The sequence below is a fragment of the Trematomus bernacchii genome, unplaced genomic scaffold, assembly GCF_902827165.1.
Source record: "Trematomus bernacchii unplaced genomic scaffold, fTreBer1.1, whole genome shotgun sequence".
Classification (NCBI taxonomy): Eukaryota; Metazoa; Chordata; class Actinopteri; order Perciformes; family Nototheniidae; genus Trematomus; species Trematomus bernacchii.
In genome coordinates, this window is record NW_022987393.1 from 288,467 (window position 1) to 316,306 (window position 27,840).

Here is a 27,840-nt window from a genome sequence, read left to right on the forward strand (position 1 = left end):
AGAGCGGCAGGCCAATCTGACATGAGGCCCGTCTCCGGGGCTTTAATGCAGGGTGGCAGCACAGGCCTCTTTTTTAAGGGAATCAATTAAGGTTTAAAAGGTGATTCCTGGACGCAGTGTCTGGCTTTATTCCCTAGGAGGGAAGAGAAGGGAAAGGCTGGAGGTGGAAGGGAGGGAGGGGAGGTCCCAAGGGGGTTAACTAGAAACCACACACACACATAATCACACACCTCAATGGCACCATTGTCGTTAGCAAACCACATAACCGAGAATGTGGCGGTGCCGTCTTGCCTGATTTGAAAGTTTACATGGTTGTTTTAGCGTCGATTGACTCTTGGCCCCCTTGGAACCTGTTGAAAGTGTACTTTCTCCTGTTTCTCCTTCATCTCATCTTACTGTTCTTTTTTTTCCCTCCCCCAACATAGTTTCCTTGATGTGTTAAACCCTTCTCTCTGAGCCCCTTCTCTCTGGATGGGGACAAACACATGAGTAAAACATGGTGCCTGAAATAATGACGACTACTTTCCTGACTCAGAAAGTGGCTCTAGGACAAGACAAGGACCCAGATATAATTCGAATCAAAAATTCAAAACAGATGATTTGGCTAAGGACGACTATTTTCTACTGTTTTCTTCCAATAACGAACTCTGGTTCACCCTCCATTTAAAACCACTAGCTTTGGCTTCTTGTCCGTTCTGACTGTTCATTATAACTTTCATCTAACATCACTCTATCACTCGCCACCAAAACTTCCAAACCTGTGAGAAAGGGGTGGGAAGGGTTTTAGCCTCGTTCTGCACCGTTTAGCGCCAAGCTTGTTGGATTTCACTCGGTTACACCATGTATCAAAGGGAAGGAGTCTTTATCAACACAAAGGTGCTTCTACACCTTAGCATCGACTTTAATCTGTGCCCCGAGGCGCCACAGAAACTATTCTTTCCTCAGCGAGGCACCTTGCATAAGACGTCGAAATCAGCTTACGACATGATCTTTTAAGAAAGCTCGCTCTTGTGTGCAGGTTGCTGACAAGGTGTGTGCACTGTGAGTTGTGCGGGAATAGAATAAAAGCCATTGTGATCTATAACAAAATCCTCACCTCAGATGCACATAAACAAATCCAGGCCTAATGCATAACTCTTATTTATGTCATTCAGTTTAGCCCCGGCCGCTCGGCAATTCATTTTCATGATCAATTACAAATCCTTAAGGCATCTGTAATGCATTTGGCTTGACAGGGCGCGTTCACAGACGCTCGCTAAAACACACCACTATAAAATATTCATCCTCAGCGCCTTTGAGAATGCGTTGAATTGGCTAATTTCCCTCCTTTTCACCGTGTATTTGTTTGTATTGCTCTCCCGGGAGTCAACAGTTACCTACACCTTTGATGCTAATAGCAGGCTTTGTGTTGCGTTCAACTCTCACAGTTTTGTGAGGTGTGTGTGTGTGTGTGCGGCTAACTGATGTGAAACACGAGGAAAACAGGCTGTGAAAAGGTATTAGATCATAATAATCTGATTCTTTGTGTATTTAGGAACTGATAAAACAGAAGGGGACTGAAATGGTAACAGCCAGTAATACAGATGGAAATGGATCAATGACATAATTACAGCACGGTTGAAAAAAGGAAACGTAGTCGGTGTCACATTTAATGGCCTTTCCAAATTGTGACCTTTCACTTCTTTGACCTCACTTTGATCCAGCACTGATATATTAGGCCCACAGTGACATCTTATTAAATTGATCAAGTGCCAAGTAGTCATTTCATTATTCAAATCTGCTTTTTTTCTCAAGCTACCATAGAAAAACAACTCTGGGTTTTAGCAAGAGACACATACAGGTGTACAGCTTACAAAACGCTTCGTATGAAAGGGCACGAAAGCTCAAAAGCAAATGTAGAAAAAATAAAGAAAACCACAAGTTTGTTCTCCATTATTCCGCTGTTTCTCTATTCTCCCCTCACACCGAGTTCCTCCTTCAAACAGGTTTCGATTTTATGAATCACTGCTCGCTCCTCAAGGGAACGCATTGTGCATTCCTAGAGCCACAGCCTCGACCGTCTCTGCTCATATGCAGGGAAAATTCATTTCAATATTTATCTCCATGAATATTTCTCTTCTGTTTTTTTTTTTCGTGGGGTGAAAAATAACGTGGAAGTGCGTTTGGGGGGGATGTGCGCCTGGCTGCAGCGTGGAGGTGGGGAAAGCTTGGAGGAGATCATCAGAAAGGGAAATTGCGCACAGCGGGAAGAAAAATCATTGTGTTACCCCAGGTGAAAAATATTGTTGCTTTGCTTAAAAGTGCATGCAAGGCGAGCTACATTATTAGAATGTTTAAATATTAATTCTTCTGCTGGGTAGTAAAGATGATGGAGTCGCCGAGTCAACTACTTTGTTTTCCCACCCCCCGCTTGTAGGCCACAGCTGCATTATTTTCCCCCATCTAACCTCGCTATGGTCCCTATTCCTGCAGACAAATACACTTTCTCTCACTCTTTGGACTCCAGTTACAGCTTCACATGTTCATTTCTGATGTTTAAACAAAATGTTGTGCCGCATGCGATATTCCAGGAAGGGTGTAATGTGTCATCTGTCCAGCTTTGATCTGAGAATCAATACCCCCTCGTCTTTGACTGAAGGTGAGGTCAGATTTCAAGTGCTGCGAGCTGAAGACAGTTAAACGTATAACAACACGCACTTGATGCAAAAGCCTCCTATTGAGATGCGTTCAAAGATGGCAGCTTAAGGCGGATAAAAGGTGCTTTTCTGTCAAGGTGACGGTCATTTCTAAGAGCGGACATGAAGGAGGCTTTCACTCCAAAAACACCATGAATACATTTCAGAAAAACTAATTATCACCTGACACTCATTTCTCCATTCTTGAGATAACATCCTGTAAAATGTTAATATGTCTTATGTAAATGGTTCGAGATTGCTGATAACTTCTGCTTCCATGCAGCAATTTGCAATAAAAGGGAATCTAATTTTGAAATGAAACTCCTCGTACACGGAGAAGTGCTTACAGGGTGTTAGAGCGGCGAGAGGAGGGGGGGGGGTGTTTGCACAACAAAGCCAGGTGTGATTTAGGAGGATATAGAGCCGCACTCAGGTAAAGTGGGGGAAGCTAAGTTCCCTTGTTATGTCAAAAAGAGATTTCAAAGCCGCCGGCTTAAAGACGGGTATTAGACTGCTCAGATCTGAAACACTTTGGGATCCTTCAGACTGAAATGGATAAAGATACAAAGAGCCGAGGGCGGGGAGTGGGGAGGGGAGAAGGGGGGAGAGGGAGAGACAGGGATGAGATGTTGCAGATCAGATTGTTTCCCAGGTGTTTCATAACCAGTGTGAACGGAAAAAAGGTGCAATAGGCCCTGGCTTGTGGATATATGTGTGAAAGTGGCTCAAATAAGAGGTTTGGAGATGGAGTGTGAATGCAAGCAGAGAGCATGAGGGCAGTGACACGAGGAAAGGCAAAAGGAGGGATTGAAGGGGACAAAGGAGACGACAGATAGAGACCCCCAGTGCATGAAAGTGAGAGTGCTGTCACTCTCGGATGCTCCTAACCCCCCCCCCACCTGACAGCGATTGCGATGCATGTTCTAGTCACTCATGCAGGAGAAGCAATACACAAGTTGGGTGTTCAGCCACTTTAAAAGCTCATCAGGCGCATACTCTGCTTGTAGGAAATACCTTATTCATGACGGAGGCTGCCGAGGCATAGGTAATTACTCGAATCAAGGTGGCCTCGGAAATGTTTAAATCTACAAGGACCGGGAGAATGCATGAATAATGCAAAATAATTTGCATCTAAATTTTTTAAGTGTGCTTTATTCGAAAAAAAAAGCGAAAACGCGGGCTTCGATTAAACTTTGATGAGTGAAAGCTGAGCGCTGCGTACATGCATGCGTGGAAAAAGGAAACCCTCCTCATTTGTAGACATTATTTAGAAAGGTGATAAAGGGGACAGAGGAGGCGAGGGGAGGTAGTGCCAATAAATAATAATTAAGAGAGAGAGGTATAACGTGTTAGCGGTTCACAACAGGTTGCACTGAGCATCTTGTTTGGAGTTTTTTTTTTCTACATTCACACGTTTTTACAGCTCCACTCGTACTCCTTAAATATGTATGAGAACGTGTTGTTCACAAAGCAATATCTCCCTCTTCGTTATAGCTATGAAATCCATCGGGTTACACGGCCGGCTTTATACGTACACCGCCGTCCGTCCGTGTGTGAAATGATGGGTTTTTCGCGATGATTGGTGCATGTAAGGAGGTAATGCAGGTGCTGTTTGCATAATGGAGAATGCATAAGATATGGGGAATAGGTGCTTACCTGCTTTGGAGCAATGAGGAAGAGGTGGAGATGGATCGGTACCCAGAAGAGAAAGACAGAAGGAAATGAATTAATACATTTAATAAAACAGTTGACCTTTCATAGCCTCTTTAATGCGTCAATTAGCTGTGACGCACCAAAGAAAAAAGCCACATTTGTATAAGTGAATTACAACAAACAAACACAATCAACTTCCACTGGACAGTTTTTATGTCCTCGATGCTGAGAGGACGGAAAGAAATCCAGAGAAAACCGAACAATTGTAATTTTTTGACAGCAGTGATTAATATGAACAGATACCGTGTGCAGTTGGAGTCTACAAAACGTGAGCATCTGTCTCCATAATTCCACATCTGACTGATAAAACAAATCTGTCACTTCACATGAAAATAACCTGAATGAATGTTGAGTCGAGCCAACACACACACAGACACACACACACACACACACACACACACACACACACACACACACACCTCTCCCTTTGTTAAACAAACCATATATCACTGCTTTTCTCTGCTTGGCCCCGGACTGGGAGGTGATAGAGGGGGGGGGGGGGGGGGGTGAGGAGGAGGAGGAGGAGGAGGTGCACGCTGGGTATTTTTAAACGGGAGGCTGGAAACAAAGGCCCCTCCTGAGGCCGGCCCCCTGCCCGGAGGATCACCTAGTCCCAGGCTACGCTGCTCCACTTTTCCCACGCTAACCTCCGGCCTCATTTGCATCCCCTGCTGCCCCTCGGAGCGATTATTTTCAGGTGAGCTGCTCTGTATAGAGGCCCTGGCTTCAGTGTGTGTGTGTGTGAGTGTGTGGGTGTCCCTCTCAAATGTGCATGTCTGTCCCCTAGGTCTATCAGGGGTGTATGCGTGCATCCACCCACTGATCCTGCTCTTAATTACGACTGACTGGCACCCGACACAATTGCCCCGTTGATTCGCCAGTTTGCCCCCCCAGCGGTGACCCGAATCATCTCCCAGCAGCTGGAGCAGGAACACAGCGTCTGCACACGGCGGTGACCACAGAGATGTGCTGTCTTTCTCCTCCAATAACACCACTATTATGCTGCTTTCTATAGGTCACAACAGCACTCTGTATCCTCTCAGTCGGCCCATTCACACCGCTGTCACACATAATAACTGTTACCGCAGGGCACTGGATACTACACTACTCTTTTAGTTTGTAAATAGCATTTTATAGGCTGCTGATAAATACTATGCAATCATTCACTGGTGCTTTACTATGCAAATTAAAGTTGTTTGTGCATAAATCTGGACTGAATTCGGGCATATTAGCTAAAGTGAAAACACATTTGATACAGAACAAAGTCAAACCATTTGTATTCATTGACCATTTTTTGGGCTTAATGATGGTTGAAAAGGTTATCATTCTTCATTGTACTTCTATACTTCAGTGTTAATTACATGAGATGCACTGTTTTGTTGTTTTGACGTGGCTATAGTGTCTAAATGTGTCTGACTGTATGTGTTAAGTCCCCAGAAAGAATAGCCAATGCTAATGGGGATGCTAATAAAGACTTAAAAGCACTTAAAAAGATAGCAAGAAGTGAATAAAAGCTGGTGAAAAAGTGAACCTATTACGGGCTAACTTTCTCCCAGTCAAAGTGTGATGGTACACTTTGAGTCGATGATGTCTCAATATACAGTGCTCCTACAACACCCTGAAGGACAGATATCATCATTTCCTGAGATAAACTTTTCTGTAAATGAACACATCTGTAGCGTTGCTTCCCAAATAGAGCCGAGCTCAGTGCCCTGTTCTTCCCACTGAGCGACACACACAGTACACCCACTGATCTCTCCTTTATAGAGACACAAAAACAACGTTTGTCCTGCTACTGCACACATAACTACACCTTATTATTTCATATCACGAGCTCCGGCAAAGGGGGAAACATGGCTACAGGAGGGAAAAAAAACACACACATCCCTAATATAATTGTCAGCGTCTGTCCCTCCCCATCTCAGAGTGAAGCCCCAGCGTTCACACAGAGGGTAATTATCGTGTATCCGAAAGGGAGGATGCAACCATCTCTGGCTCTGATTAGAGGGGACAGGAGAGGAGTGTTGCCTCCCTCCTGTAAGCCAGCGTGTACAGGGCGGCGCACCTTTCACTGTCCAAACAATGTCTGTCAGCCACTATCAATAGCTGCTGTGGGAGGAAACAGTAGCCAAGGTGCCTACGCTGCCATACACACTGAGAAATGGATATAAATTGGTTGAAAAGTGCATTACAAGGCTCTGGTAACTCCGCAAATCCCTGTGTGGCGGCCATTGTCCCAGAACATGTCTAACAACGTCCCTGTGCACTTACACCAGGTTCCTCTCATATATCAATGTGTCAGCCTGTGTAAAGCAAGGTTATTATGTACCTGGCACCCCCCCCCCCTCCCAGCGATTATGATCTCGGAATGGATGGAGCAGGGAAATAATCATCTTTTCTCTCTGGGAAAAACAGATTCTGTCAGAGGTTTTTTTTTAGTTCTACCTTCCTCTGATGCTCACGTTTCAAAAATGTCAGTGAAGGTGAAGAAGTTAGCTGCCACTTGAGATATCACAGCTAATTGTCCGTAGCTAGGCATGTATGATCACACAGAAAGCAGATCATGACAAAGCGGGGGAAGTGAGGGGACATCATTTACTAAAAGGGAAGAAAATAAAGAAATGGGTCTCTGCATCGACTCAATTCTGAAAATTGCCACCGCCGCTGAAACCCCCCTACCGCCCCCCCAGAGACAGAGGCAAAAGAAAGAAAAAAAAAAACTTATCAGCAGTTACTCCCCCTTCATTTTATTTCATTTATGAATTACAAGGAAAGATGCCATTATATATTATTAATTCTCTGCTGTTGCTTTGGCTCTGGCTGCTGCAGCGGTGAGCTGCGGATGTCGGCGGCGGTGTAATTACGTTCTAGCCGGGCAGCCATCCGTTTCCTTTCAAAAATTTACAGGATTCTTAATCACGTTGCTCATTTGGGTGCACGGTGGCGGGGATGGCGAAACACAAACAGGGGCACGTCTGTTTGCACGGGAACACCTGCTTAGCATTGATAGCAGATGTCAGTCAGTGAACTGAGCAACACAAAAAAAGAAAAGTGCGGCGAGGGGTGGGGGTGGAATTAAAAATGCAAGCATCACCAACTTCTTATTATTTACTTACTCCAAAAAATGAACTACTGGAATGGCGGAGGGGGAAATCCTGGCAAACGCCGAGGAAGCCTCCCTCCCTCCTTCCCTCACTTCCTCCTCCCGCTTTCTTCTCCCCTCCTTCCTGTCCATCTCTGTCTCTCTTTCAAAACAAAAGTCTGTTTTTACCTTTCCCCCTTCCTCACTTTTCCCTCTCTTATTCCCCTGGATGTATCGAGTACTGGAGTCTTATATTTCTATCCGTTTGCATCAGTCTTTGCTGCATTATTCATTTGCATTATAGCTCTGGATGGTAATTAAATCTTGCCTGGGATGCCGTTGTATTTAAATGAAACGTGAATATTTTAGCAAGGGAAATGCAGAATGCTTAATCTGCCCCCCCCCCCCCCCACCCCACACCCACTCTCTCTCCCTGTTTCTTCCTTTTTAAAAGCTCCACTATTGGCCCGGCTTTGAATGTGTTTATTGTGCCGCTCGCTCTAAACGGCTTCTTCTTAAGAATAATAGTGTTGAGTCAACAGCTGCATTGACAAACATATTTCAGCTGATGCATTTGCCTGGACAGGGATATTTGATACCTCGGAGACACACACACTTACATGCACACACACAGCTTCCTGTGCGAATATAGAGGCATAAATGCGCATGGATATATGCATGGGGGGAAATCTCACCGACAACATGGCCACAAACAGAGATAGAAAGGCTTAAATCATGTGTACATAATAGTGATGGACAGAGGAGAGGAAGGAGGCAAGACAAGGAATTAGGGAGGAAGAGACAGAAAGATAACAAGGAGAAAAAAAATGACAAGAAGACAGTGAGAGGAGGGGGAGACCTTTGTCAAATTTGTAGATAGTGAGAGGGTAAATGTGAGGTATAGAAGCAAGAAAATGAAAGATAACTAAGACACTATGTGGACTCATTTGAAAAACTTGACAAAACTGTCATGTTGGACTGATATCTCGGACCAGAAAACCCTTGTGTTTTTCAGAAACTCAGATGGCTTGCAGTCGGATAAAACCGTCCTTTGTCATCCAGAACTTGCAGATGGGAGGAGAGGAACAATAGTGCGACTGAGAGAGGAAGATGGGGGACAGACAGTGACAGAGAATCCCTGAGAAAGAGATGACACGGGGAGAGGGAGAGAGGTGGAGAAGCAGAGGGATGAGCCGTGCCTTTAATGCCCATCTGGCCCCGAGATGTAATAAAATTGACATATTGATTCCTTTGAATTTACGAATGCCTGTTTCATAAACTCCATTTCCAAAGCCGAGGCCTCTTTAGAGCCCTGTCATTTTTCCCCCAAATGGATCAATTATGTGCCCACGTAATCCTGTTACCTGAGAAACCCACGCATACTTCTCCCATTTGCGGCGCTTCATCGGGCGCACAGACTCGCATTATGTGCACATAAACAAACTCGAGGTTTTTTTGTTGTGTTTGTGTGCGAGTGTGTGTGTGTGTTTCCCCCCCCCCCTGCTCCTTTCCACCTAATATTAGCGATTGTTCTCTTCCCCCCGGTGTCTCTCCCCGAGGGTTTTAGGGATGCCTTTTCTTCCTGTTTCTCTCTGGATTGTCATATAAACGTACATGTTGAAAAGGGACAATATGTGGAATCCCCTTCACCTCTTAAATCACACAGAGAGACAGTTACAAGCTACAGCACAGGATGATTGTCTCTGATAAATACACCGTCATCTCCAAACTGTGCCTTAAGTAATAAACAATGCAGAGTCGGCAGTACTACACACACGAGGATGCCTCCATCTGCTACAAGATAAATACTGTTGTTTGGCAGAGACTCACTCTGCTAGTGGTTGTGGGTTCACATCCTAAAAGTGACTTATGGGAAATGAACAGGCAATTCTGTACTGGAAAGCAGTGTTTTTGCAGCATTTTAAACCATTTCCAGCACTAGTTTATCGGAATTTAGAATGCTTTTAAGAACGCTTAAAATAATCCTTTGAAAACAAGTAGAAACTGTCCGAAATATTCACTATTTATTTCAATTTGTGGCCTTTTTATGGTACCTTTTTACCTCAGCATGCACTCATGACTTAGTGGAATCTATTTTATTTCAATTTACTTGCAGTATTTTAACAATGTTATCTATTTATTGTGTTGCACTGTTGGAGCTTGTGACCTAAGATCTTCATTGATATATCTACACTGTAGCTATGTACACATGACAATAAAAGCCTTGAATCTTTATCTAGGAACAAGGCTAGAATGTGTCTCTGTGTCACCGGTGCAGAAAAGGGTGGACAACTGAAAGACTTTCCCCTGTGCCGGCATCACATCCATAACTCTGGGAGAAGCAGAGGAGTCCGTTTTGGATGGTGCCGGGGCAGTAATAGCACACAAGTGGTCACGGGTCACCCCGGTGCAAGTGTAAAATGTTGGAGCGGTACAGCGGGCTGTCAGGTGGAACGGAAATGTATGAAGAGCGACAGAAGCCGCGGTGCACAGGAGCCCCCGCTACATATCTATTTTACTATCTTACATTGCTGTAAAACCAGGGGAGAGACAGAGAGGGGAGGAGGGGGGGGGGAAAGAAAATCAGTCCTCGATCTTATTTTCCACACTCCGGCGAGCTACAAGCGGCTCAGTTACACTACACTTGCACCGAACAATCAGTCTGGCAAAGGTTCACAAAACGACGAAATACCTTGTCACTTACTGCCTGACCTGTTCAGCCGAGTGACTCCGAGGGAAGGGAAAAAGGATGTAGAGGAGAGAATGTGATGAAATAAAATTATCATGAAGGAGCTATGCTGGGTTTGGATGGATTTTGTTTTTTTAATCCAATACCTTTTGTTACAACGAGTGTAAATCTGTCTTTTTATCATTGTATTCCTATTTCCCCCCGACACATTTGGTTTAATCGGACAAGTTGTGTCCTCCACTAGAATAAAATGTGAATAGGATGAGCCAACAACAACAACCAAGAGGCTTTACGCCCAACTGTTGCACGTAAACCCCGCTCGCCTTTGAAAAAGATACGGAACACCTCAGGTTTGTATGAAGAACTCTAGCATCGCGACAAGCAGCTTGGATGTCAGAAGCAGGGGGTGGGAGGGGTGTAAAGTACATGATTTGTCACATAGCAGCTGTAGAAAGTTGGGGGAGCTTTGAGGCTGAGTGAGAGAGACGATTGTTAAAAAGTAGGAGAGGCGGGGGGGGGGGGGGGGGAGTGTCGGGCTTAAGGGGGCTGACAGGCGGCTGAGTCCTGCTCACTGGACTTAATCTAAGAGAAAAAGGCCTCAGTTATGATGAAAGGTCGACAGAGGATGTCTCAGCAAATTGGCTTTCCGTTTTTTTTTGTTTTTTCTTTGCTCCATCGCCATGGAAGCCTAATGACCTGCTGGCTCAAGCCTTCCTCCCACCTGTCCACCCTGAAGAACACCAATTTCTGTTTAAAACTTTAGTGACGAATCAGGAAAGGTCAAACGGGAAGCTAACTTTTCGTCCCTGTATCTTCAAGAGGAACTGAGCATGTCAAGTTATGCAAACTTACATATTTCAATAAAAACAAGACAGATTTAGGTTTTGGGTGGAATTCAGAGAGAGTTTCGAGCCATGTGCGGCCAAGTTCAGCACACGACGGAACAGTTTGTCTTGTTCCAGGCCTGACATTTCTCCAAGGCAAACTATAATGATGGACAATGACAGGTAATTACTAGGAGCAGTGTACACGAGAGGCCGAGATCAGCAGTATCTGAGAAGTTTCTGGAAACTCTGAGCGGGACGGAGGAGTGCGGCCAACATCCTGAGCGACGGGTTCCGCTCCGATTGGAGTCCAATAGGGGAAGAAAAAAAACCACGGCACCACAGTTTTGATGTTGTGTTTTCCCTAAGTTGAAAGTCTACAACTGCCGTTTTCAAGCTGCTTGACCCTGAAAAGTGGTAAAACCAAATGTACAAGGCCGTCAATGAGGTTGTTTCACTTCCTTATTTCTCGTCCTTGCGCTTTTTGACTGTTTTTATCTCTGCGAAGGGAAAAGGTGTGTGTTTGTGTGTGTGAGAGGCCCTTATATGTCATTATTTGGGTGCTGTTTTGGGGGCACAGATAAACTCCAAAAGCAAATCTAACGAAGACGGAATACCAAATAGCCTCAATGTTTTCCAAACAGCTTCACCTGCACGCTGGGATGTGAAGGGGGGGTAGAGAGAGGGAGACAGTGTTGCAATCTCTCGTGTTGCACAGACTCCTCGGCTCACCCTTTATAAATTACCTCATCAGTGAGTGAAATTAACACTGATTCTTGCAGGCAATTTCTCAATTTCCAATGCTAATTAGCTTTTTCTCTTTACTTTTAAATTCTGTAGCACCTGTTTAGGGGAAGACATCTTAGGCAGTGCTGGCGCATTTAATCACAATTTTAATTAACCATCCCCGTAGATGTGAAAGAGAAGCAATTATAATGCAGATGAATGATGATTTTTGCACATTAAATTGTTTTGTTTCTTCGTTATGTTGATTGCATAAATACTGCCGCCGTTCAGTTTTTATCTACTGTAATTTTGTAATTGTTTTGTGGGGGGGGAAAAAAGGGAAAGCAGCAGCAGAAAAGGGGTTTTGGAAAGTGTGTGTTGACAAATTGTTTCATTTAGTTAACCCGTTAATCGCTGGAGCACGGAGAGGATTTGGCAGGAAGTGGTTTATTTGTTTTCTAACCCCCAAACAACTGTCGTAAACCTGTCAATCACCCAGAGGTTTTAGGGGCTTGCTGTCGGGGGGATTACACCCTTCTTATCTCTTTTGACCTTAACAAACTATTTACCCAAATGAAAGTCATCCCCATCTCTCTCCTCGGCCGCCCCTTTAACTGCTGAGCATGTAGTCGCACATGAAAGCACAGATGGGTGCTACTGGAATGGACTCATAATCTTTATGTGCTCGTGAAAATATCATTGGGTTCGATGACGGCGCTTCTGACTGAGTTTATTGCCCCTTGTTCGCTGAAACTTTGCTTTTATGTTAATGTCAGAGTGACTGTTGCAGTTAAAAACAAAAACACACCACTGTGTCGCAACTTCTTTAAAAAGCTGCCGCCTCCTTCAGCCGCTAATTAGGGAAGTTTGTGCGGAAAAAAGCTTGGAGTTGCAACTTTCACTGAGATTTGGAAATCAAGTCTGGCAACAGTGTCCTTTATTTATTTGGAACCTTAGTTTAGAATTAAACTGACAAAATCTAAAACAGTTTTGAACACGTTTTAAAACATTCAGGGTTGTTTTTCATGGGCATTTTCTATAGAGCACCTATAGAGATCCCTGCAAAGTGCCTACCAGCTATAGGGCAGACAAAACTCCCAGAATCCTCCTGTGTTCTGTCCTCCGCCCTCTGCCACCCCCAGCAACACTCATTCTCTAATCCCACTGAGCACTGCTTTCAGTTTGCCCAAAGACCATGCAGGGGAACTCCAACGGACCAGACACACACACACACACACACACACACACACACACACACACACACACACACACACACACACACACACACACACACACACACACACACACACACACACACACACACACACACACACACACACACACACACACACACACACACACACACACACACACACACACTTCACTCTCTCTGTGTTCATATCTTTCTCGCAGTCACAGTGACAGACACAGAGGAGGCCCTGCATTCTAAAATAGGTCCGGTCATTTTGACATCAGGAGTGGGAGAAGGAGGTTTTAATAAAGTTTTAGCAAATTTGAATCCAATGTGTTGCACGGTTTCAAATCAAAATGTTGGGTGTTTCCAAATGTCCAAATCTCAGTGAAAGTTGCAACCAAATTCAAGCCATATGTAATTTATATTATATTGAACAAAAATAAAACTTTTAGAACAATAATAATTTAGAGTTATTCACTTTTTTTTCAAATGGCACAGAAAGACGTGTTTTTGCCACTCCATCTCTCTGAATCACTCCTTCTCCAACAAAGCTGCAGTTTTTTTATGGATCTATCTTAAATCATCCTGAGGTGCGTCTAAAAGGAAGAAGCCCCTCTTTGAATATTAGTGGCGATTGGCTGGAGGTAAACAGAGCATTAAATCCTGCAAAACTGTGGCAAGGCCAATACGGGCGCAGGACAATGGCTTGGCCCGGCATCTCTGAGCCTTTGTTCTCGGCTTAACAAAACTCTGCCGTCACACCGTTTTACCTCAATGCTGCCCTGTCGAAACGGCCATCAGCCCATCAGAGCAAATGCAAAGCTCAGGACAGGCGGGGAAGGGAGGAGATGAGGAGTAAGACAGGGGGGGGAGAAAGAAAACACAAGTGGAGGGGAGAGGAGAGAAAGATTAAGACAGAAGGAGGAAAGTAAGAGCCAAAAAGTAGGCAGACAATGGAAGGTAAGATAAAAGGTGTGAAAGAGATATGGAATTAAAGGAACTTCGAAATATAGGCTGCAGACAGTCAGAAGGGACCGAGAAGTGAATAAATAACACTCACCTCTCCCACTCAACCTTAATAAGAATATATAGCAGCTGGGAGGAGGGTGGGGGAGGCGTTTTGAGCTTAGTGACGTGGCGGCGACAGAACTGGAGCAGCGAGATTCACTAAAAGTTTCATCACAAAGTCCTTATCTGCTTCCCTCCGAGGGCCCGGCGAGGTTCGGGAGGAGAAAAAAGGAAAGAAACGGCACATCTGCGTCTGCTGTGACCTGTCTGTCTGCCAATTAGCATGTGTGTGAGTGTGTGTGAGTGTGTGTGAAGTGTGTGTGCATCTAAAGTTTGATATATGTAGGCCCTGTGTGTGTGTGTGTGTGTGTGTGTGTGTGTGTGTGTACTACGGTTTTTGTTTCTGCATGCGTGCAAATGTGTGATGTCTGACGATATGCAAATATGGTTGCAAGTGTGTGTAGAGAAGTGTGTCTGTGTCCATATGTGTGTGTGTGTGTAGAAAGTGCACTTGCCTGGTCAACATGTGTGACTGTTTGCAAGTGTCAGCCATTTTCAGATCTGTGGTACATAAAGGCTTATAATGTATTCGCACAAATGTGCTGCAAACTCCAAAATAAAAGCAGTAGTAAAAGGTCCTTTTTTTACTCAGCTGGTAATTAATATTCATGGCAAAAGAGACACTGTAGTTCCTTAAAAAATCCAAACTATAACTCATATCCTAATGTGATTCAGTCCACATGAAAAAAGCAAACAGTATCTTCTCCGGTTCAATTAGGGTTGATTTAAAACCGACTTATTAGCACTTAACCTCAAAACTTGACCTCACGATCACCATCTTGGATGTAGTTCAAGCTGCTAGTGCTGCGACTCGCCTGCTTCCAGTCCCCCCCCCCACCCTCCCTCCCCCCTTTCTCTCCTCCACTGTCAGGTTCTGGCCTGCCAATTTCCACTTGAAGCTTGACTGGGCCTGATTTGATGCAAACTACCTCGGGGGTGAGGAGGGGGGACTGAAACTGATGAACAGTTATGTCAAGTCGATTTCGCTCCGTTGGGAAAAGGTAACCTCTCCGGCGGAGGGGGGGGGGGGGGGATGAGGAGATAAAGGTAACACACCAAAAAAGAAAAAAGGCAAAAGGAGACGAGGTTGCTGGAGGAGGAAGGCGGGGCTTGTAATCGCACCAGGGGGCACCCACCCTGCTCCGCTTCACCTCACCTCCCTCTGCTTACCGCCGCACGAAAAAAAAACGCTAACTGTCAGTGCGGGTGCTAATTGCAGATGTGCCAGTCTGCCATCATAATAAAATCAGAGGCAAGGCGGACATTAAGCATGGCTGGCTCATTTGTGCGACTGCTGAAAAGGTAGCATAAATGAATATTTCATTACCTTAATTACTAAGGAATACTCCTTTCCGCCAGTCGTGGAATGAGTGTTGCTGTAACTAATTATGAAAAGTAATAACATTAGGGATACTGTGATTGCCAGTTTAGAAGGCGGCGTCTGCTTGCTGTTGAGGTATAAACCGTGTTGGGAAACATACGGCGAGGAGCGGAAGGAAGGAAGGAAGGAAGGAAAAGAGGGCTCGGTCTCGATCAAATCCGCACATCTGCAAAAAAAATGGGGCTGAATGGAGCGCTGATTATTTACCCAGGGATGCTCGTGCGTGTTTGAAATTGCCGAGTGGAGGTTTTAACAGGTATAAATGGGCTAAAAGGTTGTGAAACTCGCTTGATGTGAATATGACAGCTTTTTTGGAAACACGGTGGAGCTCTTTAATACAAACATTTTCGATAACTACAAACAGAAAACATGCTACCTGGACCAAGTGTATTTTAAGGAGGGCTAAGTACCTTCCAGAAGGCCAGACTACAGTAAAGCTGTCTGATCATCCCTCAGAGCCTTTTATGTCAGGCTGTCCGTTATTCACCTCTGCAGCCCATGGGCACGTCCCATGCCTGGCTGTAATGTACGACCACTGATAAGGTCGTAAGGGGGGGTGTGAGAAAAAAGGCAGAATACAAGGTCTGCTTTGATGGACATGCTAATTCCTATACCCCTAAGTAGTAAGAATAACAAAGTGGTGGAGAATTTATCTCAGGAATGCCGGAGCAAGACGGCCAGCCGATAAGGAAGTAGCTTCCCTTGGGTGGGGGAGAAGTAATTAGAGTGGGCTGACTGCTTAGATGACTGACTGAGCTGCTGGTGGGATGCATGGAAGTGGGGGGGGGGAATGGACTGGAGGAGACAAAGTTTCAAGACCGAGAAGAACTCTAGTTCATCACCTTTACATCTAAGGAGAGTCTGGCCTTTAAACCATTCCCAATAGAAGTTCAAAATCCCAAATCCCTAAGAATATACCAAACATTTAAAGCCCAGGAATTTAAAAAAAAGAAAACGTAAGCCCACGGGTCGTAAAGCCTTAACCTACACCAATGACCAGGCTGTGACACATGGCCAACACTGAGCTCGAGTCTCCATAAATGACCCAATCTTGGTTGCCTCCCACAAGGTTTCTAGGTCAGAAAACACCCATCCATCCCTCGGCAGCCAGGATTTAGCTCCAGCAATCCAGCTGGAATACAAGCCGTGACCACAATCAGTCATAACTTGGGTTTCAAAACTCATCCTAAAGCCAAAGAAAGGAGAGGCGTCGAAAGCAAAGTACAGCCACAACCACGCAAACCTCAGTTTTATCACCTCATCATGACTTTTAAAAACAGATACTGATAATCACAAAGCGTCTATCCTGGAGATTCAGTGCCTCATCCAAACCAAAACCCGAATCCTGGCTCTTTGCCTTGTCACAGAAACCACGAAGATCTGTCAAACTGCAACCTCCAAGGATTCATTAACTGTTGTGATTAAACATCTTTGACCTCCTGCTTGATCGCCTCAAACCCTAACCCTAAACCCCTGAATCCAGACCCTAACTTCAGTCCACAGATAACTCTGCCTCAGCCCCCGTTCGTCCTGCATGTCAGAAAGGCTGAGGACAGGCCTGTCGGTGTGATTATCCCCCCGCTACCTGAGGAGGTGTTTGTTTGACATTCGCGTTTGACAGCGACGGGACACGAGGCGTTCAGGGGAGGGGGCTCCCTCTCCAGTCAGAACCCATTAACACGTGAGTTCACCTCTCTGAGTTTTTAACAGGGTTGACTTCGCTACACATGTCCACTGACTGGATGACATTTAAAGGGGAAGATGTTCTCCCCCCCCCCCCCCCCTTCTTGTTTCAGTTCTCCTTGACTCACTCTTGCCAAAGGTTAAATGTATGTTTGAATAACAACGAGGGCCAGAGCGTAATTTCTGACCGTTTCCCCTTTTGGCTGCAACCTCCGGTTAAGAAGGTGCTTGATCAAGCCCCGAGATGAAAGCCGGGGAAGTGAGCGAGATTTGTGCAACCGCAAAATGACCTAATTTCGTCTTAATCTCGCTTGGCAATCGGCTGCAATTAAATTGAGATAACACATCTGAATTTACTTCCACGCGAGACGGTGGGGAAACCGGAGCACAAAACGAAAGCAGACAAGTCCTCGTTAAAAAAAGGAAAAGGTAACGAGAGGGGTGCACTTAGGTGGCGGGGAGAAGACGGACACCTTCTGAATAATGAACTACGGTAAGAAAGCGAGCCCTGATCAAAAAGCATGTTCTATTATCCTGAATGAAAGGTAAGACGGTGAGCTGAAAATGGGTTAAGTCGTGTGTGGAGAGGGCCTAGATTTCCAGATGTCACCATGCCTTAATCTGGTGATCTGTTATTGATTGTTCCACGTGGCCATGACCTTGCCAGAAGAGCTCTTCCTACCCAACAATCAAACATACATCAAAGAGTGTGTGCTTCTCTAAATATGCGCATGTGTGTGTGCAGATCAGCAGTGCCGACATCAGAGCAGAAAACTGGAGGCTGCTTTCAACACTTGTTTGCACAAAGGTGTCATCTCTGAAGCAGCTGCCGCAAAGAAACGGGAGAAAATGGGTAAAAATCATTTTAATGGGCAATTGAGGTGATTACTTTTTTTCTCCTTTCCCTCAGAAACGTCACGAAGCTGTGCCCTGCTTTACGCTTGACAGCAGTGATAAGTCTCACACACACACACACACACACACACTGAGCAGAAATGCATTCACACACAAGCAGGAACCAGCTGTGATGTGTTTGTTCTTTAGATTTAATCTATATCTGTTCTTTTGTTGCTCTATTAAGATACAATCATGTTCGCTAAAAGCACAAGATATGATTTGACAGGTTGTGATAAATATTACTGCGAGGAACGTCAAAAATAATGTAGGATTTATACAGCGAAAAGGTGTCACAAAAATAAAGTGAATCTGCACACTGAAAGAGACAATAAGGAAGGTAAACTTGGATGAAAGCTACATTTCATTTGGAGGAACAGATGCAATACAAACTCCTCTTGTGCCCAAACCAATGTAAGGAATAAAGAAGGTGTTTTTAAAGTTGTTTTTTGCCCCCCCCCTGCCAATTGATTATGAATTCCCAACGTGAGTTTACACCTGCTCAGCAACCTGTCGTCTGTCGCGCCCAGACTCCCTCGCAAATGGGAAAAAGTCGACACTCGGAGAAAATCACATGCGAGGCGCGGCGCAACAACTGAATAAGTGCAAACAGCAGGACGAGACGGAACGGATGGGCCAAATAAAGACTTTGCATTTTCACTTGAGAAAGACTCAAATGAGGCATGATATTTCAAAATGCCTTTTTCCCTTCCACGCAATGCATAAAACATGCCGGCTTAGGGTAAAGAGTGTACACACGTAAATGAAAAGTCCAAATGCATGCAATTATTTGCCGGACCAGTGAAGTTTCAATTTCTGTGTTTGCTTTTTGTCAAAACCACAAGGAGTGAAAGGAGGAAAACAAGGGGAAAAAGCGAAAACAAGCAAGAAGGCATGAAATAAAGTCAGGGAAGCAGGAGAAAGACATCTGACTGCACTGCAACTTTACTCAGACTAGCAGAACAGCACAGTGTTGATACGACCTGTCAAATCCTGAGGAAAACAAGGGATGGAGGGAGGGGGGGGGGGGTCAGAGCCTGACAGGCAGAACGCCGCCCCCAGAAACACCTTTAAGTCTGTCACCTTTGCTCCATCACTCTCCATCTCTGCTGCTTTCACACGGTGTCCGAGCGGACTTCTGACAATCGCTGTGTCACCGAGACAGAGTATTTTCAACATGCTCATAGTGACAATAATCCAGCTCACTGCTTTTAATATCTGGAGGAGCAGAGGCCTCGCTATTCGCGAGCGAGACCTGATTTTTCCGAGGCAATTCCTTCTGGGGACGAACACAAGTTCAGCAACAGTTCAGCTGTGAAAACTGTGACTTAATCTCATGCAAAACTGCCTCTTTTTTTATGATGCATGGAGGAGAAAAAATGCAAAAGATTAAGGTCAAACGCATGCAGGGAATGCCACGTTGTCACCACATTGTTTTGTACGAAGCATGGTTATTGCCGTTTAAACATAAAGGGAAGTCACAGGGCAGAGTTGGCTCACTATTGGCTGATTCATGCCTGGGTGTTAGTCAGGCAGCGGATCCCAGCCACCGCTCTCGCTTTCACCGTTCTTGGCAGTGGGAGCTGCTCTGTCTCTGTGTGTGTGTGTGTGTGTGTGTGTGTGTGTGTGTGTGTGTGTGTGTGTGTGTGTGTGTGTGTGTGTGTGTGTGTGTGTGTGTGTGTGTTGTGTGTGTGTGCATCACCCCAAATACGCTGTAACCTCTGCAGCTCGGCTTTTTCCAAACCAATATGTCCCATCACGAAAAACAAGAGGAATTCTGAGTTACTGAAACAACACCCAATGCACATTTTTTAAAAGGATGGATGTCCACAAAGGAGCAAAGAGTTATCCTACAAAGAGTTAACCCCCCTCCAAAGCACGGGTTAATATCATGGCTGCCTGGTAAGGCATTATCCAGAACCTCTCGGAACAAAAGGCCCCTTTTGCAAACAGACTCCTACTTTTCCCCCAGTGTCCAAAGGTGTTTGCTGAAGTAAATCTGCCTAAATCCTGCGCAGCTTGGCCAGGAGGAGGAGGGAGGGAAGGTGTACCGATAATCCTTCTTCTTAACCAAAAAGAAAGAAAACTTCTGGGCGAGGAAAAGAAAGAGAATAAAGAAAACTGGAATCCATATCACATGATGCCATTTAAAGAGCGGAGGTACCCCCCCCCCCCCTCCTCCCTTCCCTTCAGTCTCCCCATCTTTGCTTAAGATTTGCATACATCCAGCCTGGGAATCGGGTGATAAAGATATCCTGCTAATCATTATGATAAAGCATTGTGTGTGTTTACATAAGGGGATGTATTGTGTCCTCGTTCCATAGGCTTTTCAAAAAAAAGGATGGCATTGTATTTAAAAGAATGAGAACACACTTTCCGACCACAGACAAATAAAAAAAAGAGCCTCACAAAAGTGTGCTGGCAAATTCAGTATTTTTGAAGGAAGTTTTGGAAAGCACAGACAAACAGGGGGGGGGGGGGGAGACACCTGCTCTTATCGTCTCTTAAAGCACAATCCAATCGGTCGCAGCCAGAATTTTTGCCCCTTTTTCTTCTTCTTCTTCTTCTTAAGTGTGAGTGGCCACGAATAGTGTGGGTATGCCATCTCGTAACACTATCTGTCTGTCAGGGGGGGCCGGGGTCCCTGCTAGAGTAGGGAGGCTATAAAAGGCTTGTAACCAGGGGACGACCAACAAACAACCACAAACACCCTAGTTATTTCTCTCCAACACACACCCACCCTTTTCTGCCTCTCTTCCCTATTTTTCCCTTCTCTTACTCTCTTTTTTTTTTCCCGCCCCCCCCCTTTTCATCTCAGGCCCTTTTTCTGATGCTGAATGCAAATGTGTAGCCCTGCTGCTGGCGGCGAAAGGGGCTGAATTGTGATTAAGAGGGAGAAGAAGAAGAAGAGGAGCTCCTTTCTTTGTTCTCCCCCCGGGGGATGTTTACCAGGAGAGACACGGCGGATCAGATATGAAAGGCATTCAGGTCAGCATTGATGTGAGCGAAAGTGAAATCGTACCTAAGGCATTCCAAAGACCCGCGGTGTCAGGGGTCCGGGCTCGCGGTGCCTCTGCAAGTGTGTGTTCTCTGGCCGGCAGGCGAAAACATATCTTCACACAAGCAGGGCGGTCGAGGAATAATACGGAAAAAAAAGGAATAATAAAAAATGTGTCAAAAATGTTTTTTGGCTATTTTTTTGGGAAGGTGGATGAAAGTTTTCTGTCCAGTGTCCAGGATGGAGTTGAGATGATCATTAGTTTTTTTGTGTGTGTGTGTGTGTGTGGGTTGGGGAGGGGGGGGGGGGTTGTACAGCCACAAGCCATGCTATTTGCTTTTATCTGCCTTATCAAAGCGTGAAAAAAACGGTGCATGTGTGTTGTGTTGTGTGTGTGTGTGTGTGTATGTGTATGTGTATGTGTGTGTGTGTGTGTGTGTGTGTGTGTGTGTGTGTGTGTGTGTGTGTGTGTGTGTGTGTGTGTGGAGCTGTTGCTGAGCTACATTCCTGATTTAATTCCTTGTGGAAAGCACATATTAGAGGATTTGTTGAATAACATATCAGCTTGAAAGCCGGAGATATCACACTGCGACGACTGTATCTCCGTCTCTCTGCGACACGCTCGATAAAATAAAATAAAATCATGTGAATTACAATAACTGTAAATACTGCGGGGCCCTTTAGACACACTGATCCCGGGGAAAAGTCCTCTCAGAAATGACCCAAAGGGAACATCTTTTTTGCTCCTATAGACCAAACGCTAGGCTCCAAATCACAATGATCTCGTAAGGGAAGTCCATTCATTTTTATGTGCTCGGCTATATACACTTGACTCACACACTTTGAGCAGATGGATATATTTAGCTCGTGACGACTGCAGCCGAGGGAGAGGGAAGAGAAGAAAAAAAAATATCAAGTGATGCAAAAAAGCTACCGTACGCTCGGTAAAATAACAAGGCCTCACGCAGCACGCCAAAGTGCAATGTGTAGTTGTGACAGGACAAATATGCCTCCTTATTAGCCTGCATTGAGGGAAACCTGCTAGCCGTTTTACATGGGGTAATTGGAATATGTCTATTTTGATTCCACCACGAGGTTATAAAAATACTTCATCCTCGTCTATCTGCGCCCCCCCCCCCCCTACTGCCGGCCCCCTGTAATATCTCACAGTAATTATTTCACTTGCTTAAACAAAATAATCCCTTATTTCCCTCAACATGAATGCACCGCAGAGCACTTTTCCCAGCTTCTTCCCACAGAGAAAAAAAGCCATCAGGAGTGCAAGGTGTCTGCCACACAATTGCCAACCCGTATGGGAATGGCAGCAGTGAATGGCGCGGTGGACAACCCCCCGCCACTATTGACGGTATAAACATGTAAATGAAACACATTACCACTGACAATCAATTGTCCGCGAGCGCCCCGCGAAACCTCCCCTCTTTTTTTTTTCTCCTTTCTTTTAACCCCCCTTAACTCAGTGACGATGGCAAAAAGCTGCCCCTACCTTGAGGAGGGGAAATCTGGGATAAGAAGGAGGAGGGAGGGAGGGAAAGAGGAAGGGGGGTGAGAGAAAAAGAAGAGGAAGAAAGGGAGCACCTTGTGTTACCCCCCCCCCCCCCTTTTTCTATTCTCTACTGCGGGAGCTGCAAATACAACTTTAAAAAGACAGAGGAATAATAGAGATGGACAAATTGTTTAGACTGGCAGAAATCTGGCATTGTCTGAGAGTGAAAGCAAGGCTATCCCCCCCTCCCACACCCACACACACACACACACACACACACACACACACACACACACACACACACACACACACACACTTTCCCCCTATTTTTTCTCCACCTTAAGCATGATTCTGTGATAACCACATGATATCAAACTCCAGAGAGATGCAGAGACAGAGAGGTGGAGATCGGCCTCTGCTTCAGATTATGTAATCAGCGCATTTCCGAGGGAATGTCCCGGCTATGAAATGTCATCTGGGGTGAACGAAAAATCGGCAGAATTAAGGAAAACACTCGAACACACAAAGAGCGAAACATCTGTATTTCCTCCTTTTGCTCAGACACCACAGTTTGACGCAAAGAGACTAAAATCAACAACAATTACCATTACAAAGCAGATTTATGTTTGCTGTTTTTGATGCATGTGCTGGTTGAGTAATAGGAAAATAAGGACAGGTGTGCAAGTGCTTCTCTGCTGGGCGCTCACAGCTGGATGTGACAAGCAACACCTGGCGAGGGCCAAACTCTCAAACACTTCACGCTGCCGAGATCAAGTTTCACACCGGGAGAGGAGAAGGCTTTTCAGAGCGCTTTAACAGTGGGGGAACAAGGATGAAATCTCAGGTTTTGTCGCTTTTTAAATACTGCCATTTCCGAGTGTGTGAGCTGGGAGACAGAGGTTTGGTTGAGGGTGTGGGGGGGGGGGGGGGGGATAAGTCATGAAGTGTGTTTAAATACCACATGACAGGCTGGGCAGTGAGTGAGTGGAGCTACTGTAGCACCTCCACCCCTGAAGGCCAACAGTCATATGGATGAGAATGTCATTGGTTAGACAACTTAGTGAGCAAACGCCTCATTAATACTAATTGGCACAAACGCTGCTTCCATTTTGAAAAATAATCCAAACAATTCCAGAAAAATGACATCGAGCCACGCAAAGAAATATTCTCAGGCAAATTATAATTTACGAAATCTATTCTAGAGAAATTAGAGATTTAACATTTGTGTGTATTTGTTGGGAAGAGGGAGGTTGGGTGCGTCCGCCCTCCATCTGGTAATATAAATATAGAAAAGTGTGTGTGTACGCGCTGCAATTTTTTGGTGCATCGGAGGCGTTTTTTTGTCAGTAAAAATGCCGAAGGAATGAGTGTGTTCTGCCGGCCGTCACACACACACTCGCCCTGCCATCCCTGCACAGGAAGAGGACAGAGAGACAGGCAGAGAGACAGGGGGAGAGTGGCCAAGCCTCAATAAGCCTCTGCATTCCCAGGGGGGAGGATTGGGGGTGAGGGAGAGGAGGGGGAAGAGGAGGAGGGGAGGGGGGGGGGGTCATCAGACAGAGATAGTTGTTATGGTAGAAAAAGGGGATTTTAAAACTCAAATTAAATATATTTCTTTAAATGTCATTTCTCCTGGATGCATTTTTATATGAGATATTCTTTACACAGCTTGCCTTCTGTTGTCAGCTTTAAGGGTGTGAAAATTATATTTGCTTTGCTAATATTATTTTTATCAAATGCTGCATTCGGTACAAAAGCCAAGGCAGTTTTTCTCCCTCTCACTCCCCCCTTTATAAACAGGTGGCCACAGCTAAACAGGCTGTCATATCTCTAAACGTGTGTTATTATTCTATTTTCTCTTTTTTAAAGCATGAATACCGCAGATGTACATATATATTGGAAATCTCCAGCTCCACTGTTATGCTCTGTGCTATTTAGTGTGGAACAAAATGCTTGTCTGCTATTGATTGTTTGAAATCAATAAATGAAATCTGATCTAGATAAATAACCTGTGGGGGCAGAGATTAAAAAACTGTTGTGAAGAAAGCAAATAAAAAGCCCTGAATCACAGCACACACTGCTTTGGCTGTGTTTGGAGCATATATAGAATAATCAGGAATAACGGGGCCAGGAAATGTCACAGCAGATTTGCCTCTTGTGGGAAAGTGTGCAGTCAAATGGAGAAAGAAAAACCTACAAATCTCCACCTCCAGCGCCCAGTCCAGACCCAATTAATGTCCAGCATTTATCGGACATGTCAGCCAATTTATATATGATACTTCCACTACAATACACCAAGAGACAAAGGTGGACAAATAGCCAGAAAAACTGAAGCAACAACACAATCTCCTATTAATTATTCCAGCAGTCAGCTTGTCCCGAAAACAGCGACAATGTGGGGGTAAATCACTTTAAAATGTTTCTTATAGAGGTGACGTAAAGGCCTATTTAAAGAGGGAAAACATCACGGCTAACGCACACCAGCAGGCGGATTAAAGCAACATCAAAACTCAAGTCGCAAGATTGGACTTTTACACCGAGCAGCAAGAGCCTGCTGCAGCCAGCGATGTGACCGTTACAGTCCCCCCATGGCGGGCTCAGTCCCGGCGACAAACCCCGCTCCAACTTTCAAACATCCACCAAGTTTCCAACTAACATCCTCGCGAACATCACAAAATAACCCCATGAAATATAAAACCGCAATTTTTTTAAGATTCCAAAGGCTCGTGTGGGAGACATTTACGCACAGTTTCTCCTCGGATAACGGTCCCTTTATCCCTGCGTAAAGGCAGAAATGCGCACCAGCCGCGGAGCCTCACACACCCCCGAACCGCAGTGGAAAGCTTCAAACCAGGCGTACATCCAAAGATATCCCCCCCAATGCTTGCCCCCGTGATTTTCTTACCGTTTTTCCGTCTCGGGTTGGCTTGTTTTCGCCTCTTACACCTGGGGCCATCCGCCATGATCTCTTGCTTCATTGATAAGTGTGTGTGGGATCAGATGGCAGCTCGCATGGACTCGATTCCTTGATTTCAGCTTGGTATCTGACGGGAAACACACACACACAGCAACACCAACAACGTGGGTATTAGCGAGGAGATCCACTTGCTCCGGACGCGCGACAAGAAACAGCGAATGGAACTTGGATGGAGGGACAGATTGTAAAAAAAAAAAAAGAGAGGAAAAAAGAGCCGTGGGTGAAAGTATGAGCAGGAGCGGCGAGGGCATCCGTGTCCATCTAATTCTGATTTTCAGCTGATCGGCTCTCAGCTTAGTGGCATTAACAGCGAAGCAAACAGCAGGAGGAACACAATTGTAATTTCTCTTATTAGATAAAACCACAATTCATATCACCTCAGAAGCGAGTCCATACATTGTTTTAGCTTTCAGAAAAGTTTCTTAACCCGGTTTGTATTTTTCTCCACTTTTACGAAAATAAATATTTTGTATTAAAAGTGACAAGATTTGTTCACATTTACGCATTCAGCCCGAATTTGACACAAAACGCAAAGCTGGTTAATAAATCACATCTTGTCATATTTTAGGGTCAAATCCAGAAACTTACGTTAAACACGGCAAAAAGCGAGCCTGAGCCCCAGCTTGGAATCACTGTGAGGTCTGATTGAAAGTCATGTAACTTCAATAAACACTTGGTTTCGCCTAAGAAAATTGCACCTCGAGCTTTAATAAACTCAATCCAAAGCCTCTTGTCAACAGTTAATAAATAACAGATGGGAAATAATTGTTAAAATGTGCCAAATGACTCCGGACTATAAGGAGATTCTTTAAGGGACAAATTGCGCATAAACAAAAGCGATAAGAGTCCAATCACTGTGTGGGATGTTCGGATCGCCTGCTATTTTATCAGCAAATACCGTTATTAGGGTAAGTGCATGTCGACAAGAGCTTTTGTAAGTTGTAGCTACTTGTACGCTTAGAATAAAATTAAAATAATATGAAGACTAAAGGAGGAAATGGGATGCATATCGCCTTTTTCCTCCCATGATAAGCGATGTTGTGCAGCCCAACAAAAAGCTCCTTTTCCCGGCTTTCAGGAACCTCCACGCGCCGCTACATCACGGAGGTAAAAAAAGGAAAAACATGTCGAAACACACGCACCTATTTCCACCTGTGCAGGTGAGGCGAAGTTGAGCTCCAACTCAGTCGCGCGAGAATGGAAGTTTATCGTCCAACATTTATCCGGGGGAAAAAAATGGTATAAATACAAAAAAATGGAAAAGACACATACCTGATTTTTAGGGGGTCCAAAGAGGTGTCTTGTGGATAGGAGTCGCGAGGAGGGATGATAGCGCGTCGGTGAGCGGATCCTTTTCCACCGGTGATAATAAAGCCTTAGAAATAAAGCCTTAGAAATAGTTGGGAGGAGGGAGGGACCGCTATTCCTGCTAGGGCAGGTTTACAACTGATGTCTTACACCCACTCCAGGAAACAAACCTGGGTAGGGACTGACGTGTTACGCCTCTTCTAATGACATTTTTTTTCTTTCCACCTCCTTTTCTTTGCCGTGTAACACAGAGGAGAAGCCCCCTGAAACGCACGCCACCTATCTTCACGGGAGGGGATAATTGAGGAGAGCCAAACGTGAGCATCTTCTGGGTTGAAGTTTTTTTTTTTTTTTCTTTCCTCACTCTCTCCCCCCTCTTTTCTTTCCCTCACTCTCCTCTCTCTTTCTCCATCTCTTCTCTTTTTTGAGTGAAACCAACTATGTCGGGCTTCGGCGCAGAGACAAGAACAGGCGACACTGTTTTTCCCCTTTCTTCCTCAATCTGTGTGTGTGTGTGTGTTAGTGTACAAGGGGGGGAAGAAACTTGGAGCGCGTCCACGCCGTCCGCAATCATGTAAGGATTTTTTTTTTGTATTTCTATTTCCACTCGGTTTAATTTGCAGAAATAGCAGGCTTGATACGGCAGGATGCAGGAGTTGGGGAGGCGATGCCACATATTCTTCATTATTGTAATTGGCTGCGACTGCAAAAGGTTTGGGGATGTTCGGTTCATTTTATCTACGCTGTAAAAAATATCCGTCTGTCATTTAGTGTTCAGAAAAGTGATGGTATAGCTCCACTTGTTTCCAATACGAACAGACGCTGTCTTGTATTGCGCGTAAATGTCAGGAGTTCAGATTAATTTGATATAATTCCTCTAGGAAATTATTGGAGAAAATATTTTGAGTTTCTCAGTGCATTTTGCAGAATGTGTGATTTGTGAATTAGGGAAACATTTAGATTGCTTGGATGAAAAAACTTTAGATTTACTTTTTTTTGCAGGGTTACGTTGATTGTTGATTTATTAGCAGTGATGTACCTGCAGTCGCGCAGCAGGTACGTCACTGCCTGAGTGTGTGATCGCATGTTTACACAACTAATTATTTGCATTGTTGATTCTTTT

General features: G+C 44.9%; 1 protein-coding gene across 2 annotated transcripts in view; it reads right to left on the reverse strand.

Annotated features, from left to right (window-relative positions):
• Window positions 1-27,540, reverse strand: part of zeb2b (zinc finger E-box binding homeobox 2b) — a 78,303-nt gene extending 50,763 nt beyond the window's left edge. Inside the window, exons 1-2 of one of the 2 annotated variants that reach the window (XM_034134792.1) lie at window positions 26,682-27,540; window positions 25,338-25,476 (exon numbers count right to left, since the gene is read on the reverse strand). In XM_034134792.1, coding sequence (XP_033990683.1) covers window positions 25,338-25,410 — 73 coding nt within the window. In that variant the 5' untranslated portion in view covers window positions 25,411-25,476; window positions 26,682-27,540. The remainder of the gene's footprint in view (window positions 1-25,337; window positions 25,477-26,681) is intronic. The other variant, XM_034134800.1, reaches the window with a different exon arrangement.
• Between the last annotated feature and the right edge of the window lie 300 nt (window positions 27,541-27,840).